The 20,097-nt window shown below is 39.4% G+C and overlaps 1 protein-coding gene across 4 annotated transcripts in view; it reads left to right on the top strand.

Moving 5' to 3' along the window:
- Nucleotides 1–20,097, top strand: part of LOC109433369 (uncharacterized) — a 159,394-nt gene that overhangs the window by 119,117 nt on the left and 20,180 nt on the right. For all 4 annotated transcript variants that reach the window (XM_062859420.1, XM_029877122.2, XM_062859421.1 and 1 more), the window contains one exon: nucleotides 10,702–10,941. In XM_062859420.1, the coding sequence (XP_062715404.1) occupies nucleotides 10,722–10,941 (220 nt within the window). In that variant the 5' untranslated portion in view covers nucleotides 10,702–10,721. The remainder of the gene's footprint in view (nucleotides 1–10,701; nucleotides 10,942–20,097) is intronic.

Consider the following 20,097-nt stretch of genomic DNA (forward strand, 5'->3'; position numbering starts at 1 on the left):
AACGTACGTTGACTTGATTGAATACAGAAGACTTCTAGATTACAGATTCGTTTTGGTTTAAAACATCACTTAAGAAAGTCAATATTCTGGAATTTTCTGTCAAAGATTTTCGGCCCCCAAAATTTTAAACTATTTGAATTAAATTGAGTCGTGTGCACTGTGTGGTTTAATACATTAATTTAAATGTCGTCATTATAAAATACAAAATTTAGGTATTGAAAAATCTTCATGAGGTTCATTACAGGACTTCTTTCGGAAGCCTTCTGGATGTTCCACTTGGATTTTCTTCCGAGATTTCTTCTGGAGTTCTTCCTGGGACTTTTTTTCCAAAAGTTTTTTTTTATTCTTCAATCACTTAACCTAATTTACAGCTCTTTTGTCCACTAGGGGCGGGCTTGGTGGTCTAGTGGCTACCGCTTCTGATTCGTAAGCAGAAGGTCATGCCCAAGAAACAGAACTGGCTGTATAACAGTTTCTTAAGCTAAAGTTAGCTTTAGAGTGGTTTGTTCCACTCTCGTACAGCAAAATTGTTTGTTGGGTGGATTCAATCCCTGGCCCGTCCCTTTCATCCTACTTTGTATCTTTTTATCAACTTTCTCTTTCTCTTCTCTACATATACAACTCTTGTATATTCATATGTTCATAACCATCGCTAGAACCAGAAACGAATTGCAAAAATTCGTTTCCCTTACAACTTCCACAGCACAGTGTATATAACGCCTACAAGTTACCCACTCAACACACGATCGCATAGGATGATGAATAGGATGCTAAAGTGGAGGCGATATTCGTACACTTTGCCCGCGGATAAATGGAAGCAGGTACGCATATGGCCTCCATTTTAGCGATTTCGTGATAGCTGGGTATGCAACCAAAGCGAACTGTGCCGCTTGTCCTTCATAGTAATCACCACACAATCTATCACCTTAAGAACACTAAAAAAATCTCCTATCCATGGATCGCATCACCGGCCCAACGGTGACTCCCTTCCGTCTAACAAATACCCCAGTCCGTGCTGGTTGTGGGGATGCAGAGGTGATCTCGGTCTTTAGTAGCAACAACAAGCACACTCTAACATTCCTTTCCCCTCCCAACTGACTATAAGGACGTGGCCGGCGCCGTTATTGATCAAAAATGTATGAGCTGCTTAAATTGCATTTTGAGAATAAGTGGAGTGTCCCAGCCCTTATTCATTTGGATCTCAGTGCAATTGGTACCAGCCCAGATCAATTACGGAGGACTAACCATTGACATGTATAGTTAGATTTGATAGTTTTGATAGTTTTTTACAGCTCTTTTGTCTACTAGGGCATTGAGTGAGCGATTTCAATTGGAAGCTGTACTTACACTTACAGTGCATAAATGTATTCTATTCTAATTCTACTATGTATATCGAACTGGTTACCGTTGCTCTGCCTTCACTTTCTACCCTATCATGGTAGAACAATGAGTACGAGAATGTTGATGTGTGGCTGCTGGTTGTTCCTTTTTCCAGTCCGATTGGGGGTGCATTATGAGTTGCCATTCGCCGATGTCCATGTATCCGGGTCCATTTGAGCCCCCAGCCAGCAATTTGGTTGCTATATCGAAATTGCACATGAAATAGTCACACATATATAGCACCAAAGAAATCGTATTCAATGCACGAAACAGGCATATACATACTAAAGTGGAGGCCATATCGAAACATATATACGATTACTGCGATTCCATCCAACTTAATTTACGATTTCTCGAAAAATTTCTACGATTTCGCCGATTTTATACGTCTAAATATACGATTATGCATGATCTTATTACGATTGAGAGTACCAATATACGACTCAAGATTTTCAAATAAAAAAAACAATTGGTGTTCAATGGGAATCGAGCTTAGGTTCTTTGATTGAGAACTGCGCGTCATCTCTATTGGCTATATTGCCAAGTTGAAAATAGAGAGTTCAAAGTGAATGGCATGAAACGAATAAAAATTAGCATGATACAGTGCGAGACTTGTGGTGGGAGCGTTGTAGTTGTGCATTGAGTGGCACCAAATTGGTGCCGTGCAAGCGGCCCCGAATTCACATCGTTGTTGGAATCTATACATCACTTATTCGAAGTCATCTGCTAGTATGAAAACCTATATATTTGGTTGAAATTATTGCTACCATGGTTGGAATGTGTCAACAACAACAAAAATACAAATTTGCGATAAATACCTTATTTTTCTTTTTCTACATCATACAAATATGTAAACAAAAACATTTACGATTTTCGAGATTGAGATTCGACTATCAAAAGTGCAGTAACAATCATATGCGACTATAAAAATGAATATACGATTTCTACGATTTCATTCACTTCGTATACGATGCAAGTGTGACGCAAACGATCAATATACAACATTGTTATAGTTGTATACGACTTCACCGATTTTTATCATACCTTTAGGTAGCAAGCTCGATTTAGCAGATTCATATACGATGTGAAGCGACGATTTCCACGATTCAATGAAATCATATATACGATGCTAGCGAACTTGCAGCTTGACACTAAGAATGTTTATTTTTTCACGATTCTATCCGATTTTGTGCGATCCTACCGATAGTATCTCGCACCTTTTATGATCGGAGACGACTATATGAAACAAAATCGCAATTGAAATTTAATTTGGCATGAAATGCGATCTTACGCAATCATTGTCAACAAATATACATATTATTATACAATTTTGATTCAATATATGAAAATATACGATTTTTTCCACACAATGATTTACGATATGTGGTTGGCTGGGCCATGAGATCAGAAGATGGTCAGTGTCAGCCAGGCCTGTTCAGTCTCAGTGCTTGTTTTTCAGTTGAAAATGAATGTCTGCGGCGATCGTTTTCAGTTCCTCGATGTGAGAACTGACAGAGCCCGAGAGCTCCATTCGTGAGCGACCAACCGAGTTCAATTCCAAATCATCCACACACTGCTCATGCTGACAGGCCATTCGTCTCAAGAGGTGGCTTGTGAGAGTGAGTACCCTATACACGGTGCTCCATTTACCGTTATTATAAAATAAAATATACCATCAAAACCTGAAACGCCATTCTCTTTATTTATCTATCCCACACCTCTGGGCAAATTTTTAAAATCATCGTTGGGCGAAATTTTGAGTTACGCCCTTTTAAAGGGCCTAACCTCTAAAAAATCGTGTTTTCTATAGAATACCACCACATTTCATAACAGAATCATGAATTAAAGGCATCAATAACATAAATTATCATGAATAATATTGAAATTTGGTAGTATGCATCCATATAAATATCGGTGGAGTGCATTTTCTATCAAAATTAGTCATTACGCCAACATACGGTAGGTGTTCTTAGGGCCTATAGAAAACAAACATTTCATCGGTGTAACAATTCAATAAAAAGTAGGTATATTGTAATGTCAATAGATGTTCATATTACTCTCAGTCAAGGCGATAGTATTCACATGCATGCAGCACCAACATTTCAATAAAGGTTTGGTTTCTGCAAGAAGCTTCGCCTTTTTGAAATGTTAGCACCGATAAGAGCGTACACTCTCTATACAGCAAATTTGCTTTAAAAATAATAGTCAAATATATGGGCAACCCTAAATTAAACCAAAAGAAATATGTATGTGTGCCAAATATCTTAAGTTATAAAAATAGAAAACCAAAACATGGAAAGGCCAAAAGACAAGTCGGAACAGGCAACGAATAATCAAGCATAATTTGCAGGCTGAAATTTTTTTCTTCTTTCAAAATATGTAGAGAAGACCTTTTGTCCCTACTAATTTTACTTTTACTTGACTTTTGCTTTTCAATTTTTTTCATTTGTACGTTTTGTCTTCATCAGCTTCAGCATTTCAGAAGGGCGTAACTGCTTTTTGATACGGCACTTTCTTATATGGATGTAGATTGCATGTCATCCCTCTAATGAGGCCATCAAAAGAAGAGCATTCTTTTCGTTTAGAAGTGCCATGCCACATCTTTAAAAAAAGATATTGTTTTGGAAAGTTGTTACGCCCTTTTGAAGTACTGAGGCTGAGAAGACAAAACGTAGAAATGGAAAAAAAAATATCGATAGACAATATTGCGCGTTTAACCGTAGATTATCGCGCAAAAATGTTCAAAATCGCTAATAGATCGTCGCCAGTACATCATATCGTGTTCGTGTCTTCTACGATAAGTGCGGAAAATAGCTAAGGATTGACCACGCAGAAGATACCGATACAGTTAAATGCAACCGCGCATATCTACTTACATTTTTGCAAAACTTTGTCCGATATTTTTTCTTGCAATGTATAATAGGTCGATAAAAGTAAAATTAGTAGGAACAAAAGGTCTTACCTACATATTAAAAAAGAGAGAATTTTCATGCAGCATATTATGTTTGATTATTTGAAGCCTGTTTCGACTTTTTGTCTTTTAGTCTTGTAATGCTTTTAATTTGGCACATAGACATATTTCCTTTTCTTTTATTTATGGTTGCCCATATTTGACTATTGTTTTTAAAGCAGATTTGCTGTATAGAGAGTGTACGCTCTCTAGACCAACATGTGAAAAGGACGGATCAACCGTTTAACGCCTCGACTTCTTCCGTCTCTCCTAGGCGTGTTTCAATTCATTCATGCAAATTTATCCTGTTATCAGATAGAGGGGTGACTGGTCTTCCTGTTACTGGTTAGAGTTTACGTGAATAATGTGAAATACGCACAGGAGGATCTAAAGAAACAGAAATTTGCAATGGTTGTTACGCACTTTCAAATGTTAGTATAATCTAGATTGAGTTTAATCCTCGAGCAGTCGCGTCTTCGACTACCCACAACGGCACTACGTTCACACAGTGTATCACAAGCGTGCATTTTTCATGGTGCGTGTACTCAGTACACGACGCAACCGCTCCCGGGTTAAATAAGGGCCAATGTGACATGAGTGATTTCTCTTCATCTACTCTCTATTCTTAAAATTAAAGTCACAAGATGCAAGTATGGTTGCACTTTTTGGTCATAAATCGCTAGATTCCGATGCAATCTAGCATCTAAGTGTGATAAAAATCGATTGAATTTGCAAATGCAAATCTTTCCGATAGTGGTTGTTGGTGTGCTGGGAAAGATGAGATATGATCTAAAGCTATGGGAGAAGATATTGTGTTGAAGATCGGTTACGTCCTTTTGAAATGTTGGAGCTAGATGCATGTGAATACTATCGCCTTGACTGAGAGTAATATGAACATCTATAGACATATGGAATCACAATACAATATACTTTTAATTGAATTGTTACACCGATGAAATGTTTGTTTTCTATAGGCCCTAAGAAAACCTACCGTAAATTGACGTAATGACCAATTTTGATAGAAAATGCACTCCACTAATATTTATATGGATGCATACTATCAAATTTCAATATTATTCATGATAATTTTTATTATTGATGCCTTTAATTCATGATTCTGTTATGAAATGTGGTGTTATTCTATAGAAAACAAGATTTTTCAGAGGTTAGGCCCTTTAAAAGGGCGTAACTCAAAATTTCGCCCAACGATGATTTTAAAAATTTGCCCAGAGGTGTAGGATAGATAAATAAAGAGAATGGCGTTTCAGGTTTTGATGGTATATTTTATTTTATAATAACGGTAAATGGAGCACCGTGCTATACTTTACTACGGGTGAAAACACTCAACTACAGAAAATTGAATGGAAATTTAGTCCTTTCAGCTCTCGCTTTCAGCACGCTGCGTGCGAATGTGAGTACCTACCCTTTTGATTTCGTTCCCGTGTTGTTGATTGGAAAACAACAATGACAGGCAAACCAAAACGGAGAAAAAGAAAAAAAAAACAAATCTCGATATCATAAAGGCCTGTCGAAAAATTGCAGCACTGGTGTCAGCTGTTCTCAGGAGAAAGAGCGACTGACGAAAGTGCCGGGGCTGGGATGAAACCTATGACCATCTGTTTATGAAGCAAACGTGTGCGCCACGGCCCGGCACTTTCCAAAAGTTTTGACAGAAATACTCCAAGAATTACTCGGGGAATTTCTCCCAGAGTTCCTTGTTTTAGAATTCCCCAGGATTCCCTCCTAGCATTTCTCTTATAGTTTCTCACGGGATTTCTCCAGAAGTTCTTCTCGGATTTTCTTCTTGAGATTCTTGAAATTTTTTAGAAGTTCTTCGTGGGATCACTCCGGGAGTGCCACCTAGAAAATTTTCAAAAAATTCTCCCGGAATTTATACCTGTTTCACCCAAGACAGGCCCAGGGATTGCTTCAAAAGTTTGTCCCGGGTTTCAAAGGTTTTTCACCCGGAATTTTCTACCAGAGTTCTTTCCAGAATTATTCCATTAATTTCTCTCATGCTTCTTTGCGGGATTCAACCAGGATTTCCTTTTGTCATTTTTGCCGGCGTTCTTTCCAGGATTTTTCTATAGCAGTTTCGCTTGAGATTATCTACGGAATTCTTTGGGGAAAATGAAAGGCTTTCTTCCATAATTGCTACTGGAATTTCATGGCAATATACCCGGGAAATTTCCAAATAAATCCGAGTGAAATGCCAATTGCTATTCCAGCAGGAAACCGGAACAAATACCGGAAGAAGTTAAGATCTAAAAATATGAAAAAAAACTAACCTTCCGACAGTTGCACGGTCGGTCACCACTATCAGCATTATCCAGCCCAACTTTGTGTCCTATCAGCACAAAGAGCTGGATGTTGCAGAAAATTTTGCTGAAATTCAGCAATTTATATTGCTGAACGCATTCAGTATGGCAAAAACCAGCAAAATTTGTTGGTTAGCTGTCAAGAACGTTTAGGGTGTAGACAGCCCCGACTCATTTCCTAAATGGAAGTTTGGGTGTATCCTCTGGAAGGAAGGACCCCACAACACTGTGGGCCCAAGCTCCCACATTTATAAATCCGGTCCTGTAAGCATTTTTTCTCGTTCATGTAAAATACTGTTCTAAAATCTTGTATCTGCCTACATTGCTTATTTATCTGATAATTGAATCTCCTTTCTTTTTAAGTATTCAAGTATTGAATGTATGTATATAGTATTATTTATTTATTTATTTCATGTAGTCAATCATAAGTAGACCGTTTCAATACAATCTGAACTTAAAACTAGAACTGTTTGCTTATTTTATTTCTAATTACGATTTGATGTAAATATTTTTTTTAGTTGTGATTTTGTCATAGTAAAATCTATAGTTTCGCAAAATTTATTGTAAGTTGTCATTATTTGGTTGATGGGACCAAATTTAGCGTAATTAGTCCGGTGATGTTTTGTATAAAACATACTACGATTTCGTAGTTGTCGAGAGGGAGCATAAAAGTTTGATTTTGAAAGAAGCTCTATCGAATCAATACGCTGCGAAACGATATCGTTTACAAATGATAACATTGCAAATTCGCGTCGTTCTTTTAGTGTTTGAATGTTAATGAGCATACATCGTGCTTCATAAGACGGAAGAGGTAACCTTGTCCAACCTAGTTTATGAAGCGCAAATAGTAGAAATTGTTTCTGAATTGATTCTATACGAGTTTCATGTTTAACCGAAAATGGTGACCAAACTATGCTACAGTATTCTAAAATTGAACGTACATAAGCTACATATAATGTTTTTACTGTATATGGATCGTGAAAATGATAACTAAATCGTTTTATGAAGCCTAACATATTATTTGCTTTGTTGATAACTGTATTATAATGATCAGTAAAAGTTAGTTTGGAGTCTAAAATCACTCCCAAATCCCTGATTCTGACGCATTTTTCTACCTGTTGATCACCTAATAATATTGTTACATCTGGTGTACTACGTTTCCTACTTATGGCTATGGAATTACATTTTTTCACATTCAGTTGTAAATGGCTTTTTTTACACCACACATAAAACATATCGATTTCCTGTTGAAAAGTGTGCAAGTCTTCATCGTTTACTATTTTTAGGAAGAGTTTCATGTCATCGGCATATATGAGAGCTTTAACTTTTTTAAGAATGAAGGAAATGTCGTTGACGTACAGAATAAATAATAATGGGCCCAAATGAGACTTGAGGAACTCCAGATGTAACTTGAATAGGTTTAGATTTTACTCCCTTGTATCTAACTATTTGTTGACGATTGGAAAGGTATGACCCGACCCATTTAAGAAGACCTGGACCAAATCCTATTTTTTCTAGTTTCAAAAGCAACATTGATACGTCAATTCGATCAAAAGCTTTACTGAAGTCTGTATAGAGAACTTCCACATGATTGTCATTGTCCATGGCCGTCAACGAATAATGTATGAATTCGAGCAAGTTTGTACATGTTGAACGTCCTTTGAAAAACCCGTGTTGCGTGTGAGTTATTCTGTTTTTGACCATGTCGAATAAAGTTTTATTGATTATTGCCTCAAAGATCTTCGGAATGCAAGAGATTATAGCTATTCCACGGTAATTACGTACGTCGGATTTTTTGCCACTTTTGAAAATTGGCACTAAAAAGAGCTTTTCCACGTTTCAGGGAAACTACCTGATTCCAGTGACATGTTATAAAGCCAGTATAACGGGGATGTAAGTTCTACTGATACATTTTTCAAGAATACTGGTGGAATCCCATCCGGACCAGCACCTTTGGAGGAATCTAGACTTTTTAATGCGTCCGTAATGTCATGTACTTTGATTTGATGAACGTTGATGTCTTTAGATAGCTCAGGAAGAAATGAAAAATATTCACGATCCCCATTTTCCTCCGAATGTGTGGTGTAGGCTTCTTCAAAGAATGTTGCAAAAAGATTGCAATTTGCTTCAGAGTCTACTCCAACTTTTTCGTCAAGGTGCATTTCAGGTGGAAAATTGTCAGATTTTAATTTAGTTTTAACGTAATTGAAAAAAATCTTCGGGCATGATTTTATTTCCCGCTCAGTTTTCTCGTTATACTCCTCGGATGCAATATTAATGGCATGATTTAATTGGTCACAAATATTTAAATAATTGGATAAGCTTTGATCACTCCTGTATTTTTTGTATGCTTTATGTGCTTTCTGTTTTCTGTTCTTCAGGTTTTTAATTTCTCGATTGAACCAAATGGGGTACCTTGAGGTATGATGACGTCTTCTTTTCTTCAAAGGTATATTGTCGTGAATTATATCGTATAATATTCTGTAAAATGTTGTAACGGCATCTTCAACATTTTCTTCATTTCTTAACACATTTTGCCAATTCACCAGAGAAATTTGTTGTCGTATATTATCATAATTTGCAGAACGATAATCATGAACTTCTTCAAAAACACATTCTTCAGGTCTATTGTTTACATGCACAATTAGAGAGAATTCAATTGCTGTATGAAATAGTTTATTGTTCCATAAGGGATGCAATGATTCTACCACACAGAAATCTTCATCATGTTATGAATTCTGTTGATTCCTAATCATCTTGAAAAGTCATTTGTTAATGGTGTTATTTGAACACGTTATGATCCTCTACCCCCCACCTTCTTTCACTTTAAACACTTCAAATCCAATTATAACCTCCATTCAAAATGCTTCTTTTTCACCGGCTCGTTTTAAAATTGTATTAGAATCCATACTTGATTAGTGTTCCAACAACACGGGGATTTCATTTCAGCCGTTTTTACCATCCTGCTTAGGGATGTCTGTGGTAATATACACCGCAAGCACTACTTATGCATTTGGAACGACCTCTCTACAGCTGTTTCAAAAATTCAGAAAATGTGAAGAATTTTAATTTCTAGATATTTTATGTCTTACAATAGACGGTAATCTCCGATTTTTCCGAACTATGATCATGGTGTATTTCATCCCAGTTACTCCTAAATTGAGTTACATATCCTTTCAGCTCCCGTGTCGCCCAAATTACCGAGCAACCAAATATACGGGCACCCTTTTTGTTTCCGACGAATCCGATGTTAGAGCCACCATTCATTGTTGAACAAAATCGGATCCTAAAGCCGTTCGCAAATGTGCTTGTGTTGTTTTGACAGCACCACTCCACCAGGTTTCATTTAATTGGCGTTTGTTCCCGACGAACGTTAGGTATACCTATTTATTTTTTGTCGTTCAATTTCGCTGACGGTGACAAGAAAGAGATGATTGGGGATCCCATCAAGTTGGGGCGGCTTTGATGTATGTATGGCACCTAATCAAAATCCGATTTCTGGTGAAAGTCTTGGCACAACGTCGTCGTTGATAATTTGATTCCGATTTGCTCCGAGGAAGCGAGCGCGATGATTTGGGATAAGTACTTGCCATTGTGTTAAACTGCCTATGTTCCGAACACGTGACCATGTGACTGGGGCGGCAGGCGGGAAGATTCTTAGGAAAGCATCGATGATTGCTATTCTTTCCTCTCTGGTCGAGGATTCGGTTTCGTTCGGTGACGATACGTGACGATTATATTAATAATAAACAGGGACTCACCAAAGATTGGCGGCAAAATCTTGGCTGACATGAAGTTCGTTATCACGTGCCTGCGGAAGAGTTTCTCTTTTTGAATATATTTCCCTAAGCGAACAAAACTGGGGATTTGGATTTTTTTTATATAAGTTGGTTTTTGATTAAGTACTTCGAAAAGCTTAGCCTTCGTTAGTCTTAGATACGTTTTCTGTGATATATTGCCAGCTTTTTAAAAACAAGTTTCGCAAGTTTATGTATATTTGGAATGCTATAAATAAACTGACCTTTACGGTTTCAATTCCCACTTTTTCCACAGATCCCCAAGAGAGTGTCCCAATGGCTCCCACAACTGAAATAGAGGATAGCAACTCGCGGGATGATTGTAGCACCGATCAGTCATCACAGTCATTCGAGGACACCAGTCGCACATCTGGGTCTTCGAGTTCGACGACATCGGAACGTGAGTCCGAACGTGGCTTGGTCGTACAATCCCCGCTCAGCTCCACTGCGTCCAGCGGAATTGGTGCCAGTACCAGTTTTTCGGTGATAAATTATGGTAAGTGAAAAATTATACATGGCTCTTCTGAATGGAGGACCGATGTCGAATGTGCGGAATTTGTTTAGATCCGATCGCATGGTTTTTGTATAGTCTGAGTAGCGAAGCAAGTGCTTTTTTTATTATCATTTTATCTAAAAGCCTAGTCACAAAAAAATGTTTTGTTAAGAATTTGGCGGCCATTTTCTAGGTCATAAGTCTCAAAATATAGTCGATACAATAAGCGCATGGGTGTTCAGCACGATAATACTCAGGATAATGGGTTCGATTCCCGGTTGGTCCAAGAACTTTCTGTAAAGGAAATTGTCTTTACTTTTGTAGGCATAGAGGCATATCTTCGTGCCTACCATACGATACAAACATGCAAAACGGTCATTGGCAGAAGAAGCTCTCAGTTGATAACTGTCGAAGTGTTCATAGAACAGAAGTCGAGATACAGGCTTTGTCTCAGTTGAGACGTTACGGCAAGAAGAAGTCTCAGAAATCAACTTTAAAGGGAACGAATCTGTCGAGAACAGCACGATTTATTACAATTTAAATAGAATGCGTTAAATAATATGAAACGAGCTCACCAATTTACCTGGAAACGTTTTTAAACGATCATCGGGAGTTGATCAGATAATCAAAACATAAAAACTAATCCATGCCATTTATGGAGAGCTTCTACTGTTTTGACATTACGTTGAATTATAGACTTCTCAGATTAGTGTCCTATGAACATTTCCACAGTAATCAAGGTAGTGGATAATTGGAATACTATGCGGTGCATGTAATATTCCAATTATCTTAGGCTTACTATTAGTACACATGAAAAATCGTTTCTTGTAATGTATTCGGTGGGTACTGAACGAAAGTAAAAGCATAAGACGAACGATAGAACCTTTATTATTGCTACACGTTTCAAGCCGCAGTCATATTGATGACGACTCAGCAAACGGAAATTACCAACGTGCCAAACCACGCCGCTGTCGGATTTGGTTCAAGCTATGCACATGCTCAGCCATGTGATCTCTCCCGGCTTGCTTCATAACTGACCTAGACAAAATTGCTGGTTTATTTCCAAGAAACAACCGTATACCCCCAACCAGCCAACCAACGGTAGCTCACACAATCCATACAGCACGTCGCTGAGCACGATATGAATTTTGCAATTTTGGTAATTTTCCTTTCATTATTGTCGACTCTGCACCTGCAGTACCCGAGGTCCGTTACAGTGCCCATATAGGCCCTCCAGGGAAATCCTACTGCCTTCGCACCCATTAGTAATGAGCGTAAGAGTTCACGTAATTGATGACGAGAGATAAAAGTCACATGCTTTGGCTGGTGCTCTATTAATCTATCATCATTTCCTACTCTACTGCTGGCTGGTCTGATTTTAGTGCTAAGCTAACCTACATATAACAAGCTGATGGCAGGGCACGGTACTATCAACGTGATGTGCGGTGCCGCCGCGTTAAACTTTGCTTTGAAGCATACCGCAATAAGTCGCGCATGGCGATGATGACGGCGACGTATCGCTCAGATTCCACCAGCTACTTCAAATCGTAATACCTGATAACGATTGCCGTCTGTCTAGACGAGTTGAAATTTCGTGTGGTATGCTTGATGAATGATGTTTTCCTAGCAATTTGGAACAAACTGTGTTGACAGAGAGTTTATCTCGCTGGCGGAGAAATTATTCGGCAGATGGGAAGTTAGAAGTGTGATTACTAAAATGTACGAGAGAGTATGACTTGCAAGTTGCTGCGGGCCTAGATGAAGTAGTTTTGAGCTTAAAATCTCGACTAAGTTCACCATTTTTTGGGTTTGAATTCCGGTACATTTCAGGATTATTTTGCGAAATTTGTCAATCTAGCAAAATTTTCTGAAAATATATTTACAAGAAGATGAAAAAGACGTAAAATATGGAAAATTTCTAAAAGTATCTTTGGAGAAAACATGTGTAAAAACTTTACTGCATCCGGACGTATAAATGTCACATGTTATAATACATGAAAATTAGAAAGAAAAGTTTCAAAATAAAGTTTGGCCATTGTCAATCAAATGACTTTAACGCAATAAACTACCGAGGTAGGGGAACTTACGTATTTTCAGCAGTTTTGTTCTCTTCGTCATGAGGGGTTTTTTGAAACCTGTAGATCTCAGAGTTGGCCTCAAATCCTTCCCAACCAAGCTGAGTTATATGCCCAAATTTCAGGTAATTCGGCCCACAAAAACCCCCCATGACGAAGAGAACAAACCTGCCGATAATACCCTTCGTCACCCTATATGTAAATTCATATTTTAACAAAATATTCCAAAAATACGTATCAAACTATGACATTTAACATAAAAACCTCAAATACGTTGAAATGAAACGTGTGACATTTATGCTTCCTAAAAAATAACATGAAAAAGTTTTTGTTAGAAAAACTTGTTTACCCTAAAAGTGCCCATCTTGGCAACTATAGATATTGCCTTTCTTGGAAAACAAAATCAAAACATAAAAAATGGGCTTTTTCTGTAAATTTACTTTTATTTTGAAATGATATTTTTTAAATATTTTTTCATGAAAGCTTGGACAATTCCCTAAAAGTTTCCCATGCATCACTTTTTTGTACAACATTCGAGTTATTTTCTTGTGAAAAAAACGGCTAAAAAACTTTGACTCTTTTTAAATGTTAGTCTAGGTTAGTTTTGAAAAAAAAATATATGAAAGGTTGCTTGAATAGGTGAAGTCTTGAAAACTACAAAAATTTCATAACATTCTGAGGGAGTGTTGCCAACCCCGAAGACAAGTTGGTGCGGAATTCGTCTAAGAGATACCACAATTAACTTTCAATAAATTCTCTAAAAACCCTGAAAAAATCGTCGAAGATCTTCTCTGACTTTTTTTTCGGATAACTTTAGTAGCAACGTTTTAAACTCGTCATTTTTTTAAACTTATTCGCTTATATAGAAGGCTCGGACGTCACAAACTGAGCTGAAATCGTTTGTTCATTTTCTACGTTAATTTTACATTTAACTCTGAGATCAACACATTTCAAAAACTAATACATCAGATTAAACTCGTCGTATACAATTTCAAAAATTTAACAAAATGTCAAAAAATTAATTAAATTTCTGATGTTAGGAACAATTTTAAAGCATACGTCAGAAAATGCTCTAGGAGGGGATTTTTTTTTATTGTCGTATGGGTTTGGGCCGAAGGGTCTCAAATTTTCATGAAACTTTTTCCACAGGCAGGGCTCATAGATATGTGAACAAAAAAAAAATCGGAAAAATTCAGGGTCTTCTATTTTCCCGGAAAACTCAGGTGGGAATTTTTTGTTTTTCCCTGATACTACTTGATTTGAAAAATCATAACTCAAGAACGAAGCATCGCAGGAACAAAGTTTTTTTTTAAAAATGAAAGCACAGTTTTCTACAGTTCAGACAATTCGTAAAGAAAAGCCGGAAAAACTATGCCCGAACTCGTGGAAAGTTTTCAAAAAAATATTTTTAACCTTCCGTAACTCACGCGGTTGGAAGCTCAGGTAAAATATTATCTCCTGGGCGCCCATTAAAAACACCACCCCCGGCGAAGACTGGCGCTCGAGCCTAGCTATTTAGCACTGTAGTTGGAGGAAATGCCAATGAAGAACCCGTAGCTTCCGGGAAGGTAAGCCCAGCTCCCTGGGTTAATGGGTTGGTGTCAGGCCCTGCGAGCCAGCCGTAAAAAAGACTAGCACCGGAAAATCAACAAGAGAAGAATGCGAACCGATACCAATGGCGACGACCACAGCGACGAAAAGGGACTTGCGATTGGAAGCTCGGTACGTGGAACTGCAGATCTCTCAACTTCATCGGGAGCACCCGCATACTCGCCGATATACTGAAGGACCGCGGGTTCGGAATCGTAGCGCTGCAGGAGGTGTGTTGGACAGGATCTATGGTGCGAACGTTTAGAGGTAACCATACCATCTACCAGAGTTGCGGCAACACACGTGAGCTGGGAACAGCTTTTATAGTGATGGGCGACATGCAGAGGCGCGTGATCGGTTGGTGGCCGATCGACGAAAGAATGTGCAGGTTGAGGATCAAGGGCCGATTCTTCAACATTAGCATAATAAACGTGCACAGCCCTCACTCCGGAAGCACTGATGATGACAAAGACGCATTTTACGCGCAGCTCGAACGCGAGTACGACCGCTGCCCAAACCACGACGTCAAGATCATCATAGGGGATCTAAACGCTCAGGTAGGCCAGGAGGAGGAATTCAGACCGACGATTGGAAAGTTCAGCGCCCACCAGCTGACGAACGAAAATGGCCTACGCCTCATCGATTTCGCCGCCTCCAAGAACATGGCCATTCGTAGCACCTTCTTCCAGCACAGCCTCCCGTATCGTTACACCTGGAGATCACCACAACAAACGGAATCGCAAATCGACCACGTTCTGATTGATGGACGGCACTTCTCCGACATTATCGACGTCAGGACCTATCGTGGCGCTAATATCGACTCCGATCACTACCTGGTGATGGTTAAACTGCGCCCAAAACTCTCCGTTATTAACAATGTACATTACCGGCGGCCGCCCCGGTACGATCTAGAGCGACTGAAGCAACCGGATGTCGCCACCGCATACGCGCAGAATCTCGAGGCAGCGTTGCCGGACGAGGGTGTGCTCGATGTGGCCCCTCTAGAGGACTGCTGGAGTACAGTGAAAGCAGCCATCAACAACGCAGCCGAGAGCACTATCGGGTACGCAGAACGGAGTCGATGAAACGATTGGTTCGACGAGGAGTGCAGAGCGGTTCTGGAGGAGAAGGATGCAGCGCGGGCGGTAATGCTGCAGCATGGAACCCGACAGAATGTGGAGCGATACAGACAGAAGCGGAAGCAGCAGACCCGTCTCTTCCGGGAGAAAAAGCGCCGCCTGGAAGAAGCGGAGTGCGAGAAAATGGAACTGCTGTGCCGTTCACAGGAAACACGCAAGTTCTACCAGAAGCTCAACGCATCCCGCAAAGGCTACGTGCCGCAAGCCGAAATATGCAGGGATAAGGAAGGGAGCCTCCTGACGGACAAACGTGAGGTGATCGAAAGGTGGAAGCAGCACTTCGACGAGCACCTGAATGGCGAAGAGAATGTAGGCACGGAGGACCAAGGCAGCGGAGGAAATGACTATGTTGGTGCAGCAGAGGACGGGAACGAACCAACTCCCACGCTGAGGGAAGTTAAGGGTGCCATCCACCAGCTCAAAAACAACAAAGCGGCTGGTAAGGACGGTATCGCAGCAGAACTCATCAAGATGGGCCCGGAAAAGTTGGCCACCTGTCTGCACCAGTTAGTAGTCAAGATCTGGGAAACTGAACAGCTACCGGAGGAGTGGAAGGAAGGGATAATCTGACCCATCCACAAGAAAGGCGACAAATTAATGTGTGAGAACTTTCGAGCGATCACCGTTTTGAATGCCGCCTACAAAGTGCTATCCCAGATCATCTTCCGTCGTCTTTCACCTAAAGTAAATGAGTTCGTGGGAAGTTACCAAGCCGGTTTCATCGACGGCCGGTCGACAACGGACCAGATCTTCACCGTACGGCAAATCCTCCAGAAATGCCGTGAATACCAGGTCCCAAAGCATCACCTATTCATCAACTTCAAAGCGGCATACGACAGTATCGACCGCACAGAGCTATGGAAAATTATGGACGAGAACAGCTTTCCCGGGAAGCTGACTAGACTGATAAGAGCAACGATGGACGGTGTGCAGAACAGCGTAAGGATTTCGGGTGAGCTATCCAGTTCATTTGAATCTCGACGGGGACTACGACAAGGTGATGGACTTTCCTGCCTACTATTCAACATCGCCCTGGAAGGTGTTATGCGACGAGCCGGGCTCAACAGCCGGGGTACGATCTTCACGAAATCCAGCCAATTTGTCTGTTTCGCGGATGACATGGATATTATTGCCAGAACATTTGGAACGGTGGCAGAACAGTACACCCGCCTGAAACGTGAAGCAGCAAAGGTCGGACTGGTGGTGAATGCGGCTAAGACAAAGTACATGCTGGTAGGTGGGACTGAGCGAGACAGGACAAGCCTTGGCAGCAATGTTACGATAGACGGGGATACTTTCGAGGTGGTAGAAGAATTCGTCTACCTCGGTTCCTTGCTAACGGCTGACAATAACGTGAGCCGTGAAATACGAAGGCGCATCATCAGTGGAAGTCGTGCCTACTATGGGCTCCAGAAGAAACTGCGGTCAAAAAAGATTCAAATGTACCATGTACAAGACGTTAATAAGACCGGTGGTTCTCTACGGACACGAGACATGGACGATGCTCGAGGAGGACCTGCAAGCACTCGGAGTTTTCGAGCGACGGGTGCTAAGGACGATCTTCGGCAGTGTGCAGGAGAACGGTGTGTGGCGGAGAAGGATGAACCACGAGCTCGCTGCACTTTACGGCGAACACAGTATCCAGAAAGTGGCCAAAGCTGGAAGGATACGGTGGGCAGGGCATGTTGCAAGAATGCCGGACAACAACCCTGCAACGTTGGTGTTTGCTAACCATCCGGTTGGTACAAGAAGGCGTGGAGCGCAGAGAGCACGATGGGCGGACCAGGTGGAGCGTGATCTGGCGAGTGTTGGGCGTGACCGACGTTGGAGAGCTGCAGCTGCAAATCGAGTATTATGGCGGCAAATTGTTGATTCAGTATTATCATGAATTTGATGTGAACTAAATAAATGAAATGAACTCACGCGGTTGGCCACCACCGTCAGCACCACGCGAGATTTATTCAACGTGTTGTACAAAGTACAACAGCGCGATCGCTCAAGGGTTAAGGAGGTTATTTCATAAGCTTTTTTCGTTGAAATTTTTGGAATGCACTTTTTTTCGTTTTTCAGTCATGACCAATTTAGTTGAAAAATGTCTAAATGTGCTATATAAGCCTTTTTTTGAAAAATCATAACTCAAGAACAAAGCATCGTAGAAACAAAGTTTAATAATGAAAATGAAAGCAAATTTTTTCAGGAATCCAAAAAAATATGAAGTGGAAAAAGTTTTCCACAAAATTTTTCACCGTTGACAAAATTTATAAAGAAAAGCCGAAGAAACTATGTCCGAACATAGGGAAAATTTTCGAAAAAATATTTTTGAGAGGGTAATTCCATGCACTTTTTTTCGTTCCTGAGTTACGGCCTATTTTGAGAAAAAATTACCTTATAATATAGGCTTACATGGTCATTTTCCACGAAATTGGTCATAACTCAGGAAAAAAAAAATCCAAAAATTTCAGCAATTAACGCTTATTGAATAACCTTCTTAAATTTTTTTTTGAAAATTTTCCTCGTGTTCGGGCATAGTTTTTTTCGGATTTTCTTTACGAATTTTGTCAACTGTGGAAAATTTTGTGGAAAACTTTGTCCATTTCATATTTTTTTCAGATATCTGAGAAAATTTGATTTCATTTCTTCAAAAAAACTTTGTTTCTACGATGTTCTAGAGTTATGATTTTTCAAAGTAAGCAGTGTCAGGGGAAAGCAAGAAATTCCACCTGAGTTTTCCGGGAAAATAGACGACCCTGAATTTTTCTCATTACTTTTTCATTCCTTTATCCATGAGCCCTGCCTGTGGAAATAGTTTCATGAAAATCTGAGACCCTTCAGCCCAATTGGTACGATATTAAAAAATGCCCAGGAGTTAGCCATGTTTCGAGGCTTTGCCTAGGCAACCACCGCGTATCGCGATTTTGAAATTGGGGATCATGCAAAGAATTTACAATGTATTTTACAAAAAAATATACTCAACTCATTTTCAAACAGTTCTTTTGGATTTTTTTTTTCTGAATTTTTCCTAAGAGAATAATTCAGAAGATATCAGGTGTCCAAGGTGTCTAGCGAGCCAGCATTTCAAAAAAAAAAAAAAAACGTTAGAAATGTTTTCAAGAGTCCACCATAGAACAAAGAAATGTTCCGAGAATTTTCAAAAATCTTTAATTAAAGGCAAAACTAGATGCGTTTTCTCATTTTTTGTTTTTTGATTTTTTAATGAATAACACAGCAATATTCTCAAAATCGGTTTTCATACACATTTAGAGAAAGTATCCAGGTATCTCCTCCACGCAGAAAAAAACTATGTTAAAATCAAAAATATATGAGGTAAATTCAAATATATTGTCAATTTGTTCTGGTCACAAAAATAAAACTGTTTGGAGCAAATCGAACGTCACATTTGAAGCGAATGCAATCCATGTTTGAAACAAACATGCATCTTTTGACAAATTATGTTAGAAATAAATGTAAACATTTTTGTTTTTTTTTGTGACAGGTCGGCCCTACGGAAATATTTATTTTCCCATTAAACTTATAAAGTCATTTTCTTCGCTTGAAAAACCCACCTCCAGCGTAACAATTCCAATGCCAACATCTTGAGTCATATATAGATAACATACGCTCCCGAAAACAACGGGATTTCGTGGAAAATTTTGGTGAACCTTGCCTTTTTTGCAGGAGGAAATCTTGTTTGATGTTGCAGCTGGAACTTGTGAGTTTTGTTTATGTTCTCGATGGCGGAACGGGGGGCTTCTCAATGGGTATTGTCGGAATCATTATGTAATTGCGTTAGTTTTAAAAATTAAAATTTGAGTTTTAAACATTTTATCAGTTTACCGAATAAACTTGAATATTTTTGTTTCAAATGAACGAAATTTGTCTCCGTGTATAAATTATCTGTTTCAAATTTGGAAGATTTTAATTTTAAAGTTACAGGCATTCGCAAGGCTTTCAGAGAGGGTCAATGATGCTTCAGAGGGGTTTAATGGGATTGTAGGATGCTTTTAGGAGAGGTTAAAGTGATATTCAGAGGGCTTTCAAGGCATTTCAAGGCATTTCAAAGCATTTCAAAGCATTTCGGATGGTTACAGAGAGTATCAGGAAGTTTCAGAGTAAATTTGACGATGGTTTCTGGACGTTTCAGGATTCTTTCAGAGAGATTCAAAGGCATTTCAAGGCGTAGAATGCGGGCGTTTCAACACGTTTCAGTGAGTTTCTGAAAGTTTTGCGGAGATGCGTGAGCTTTCAGGAGTTTCACAGAGCTTCCCAGACAGTTTCAAGTAGTTTTAAGAGAGGTGTATTTGCATTTTAAAGTCTCATGGGAGTTTCAGAAGGGTTCCCAGCGGATTCATGTGACT

This window comes from Aedes albopictus, chromosome 3 (genome assembly GCF_035046485.1).
Source record: "Aedes albopictus strain Foshan chromosome 3, AalbF5, whole genome shotgun sequence".
NCBI lineage: Eukaryota > Metazoa > Arthropoda > Insecta > Diptera > Culicidae > Aedes > Aedes albopictus.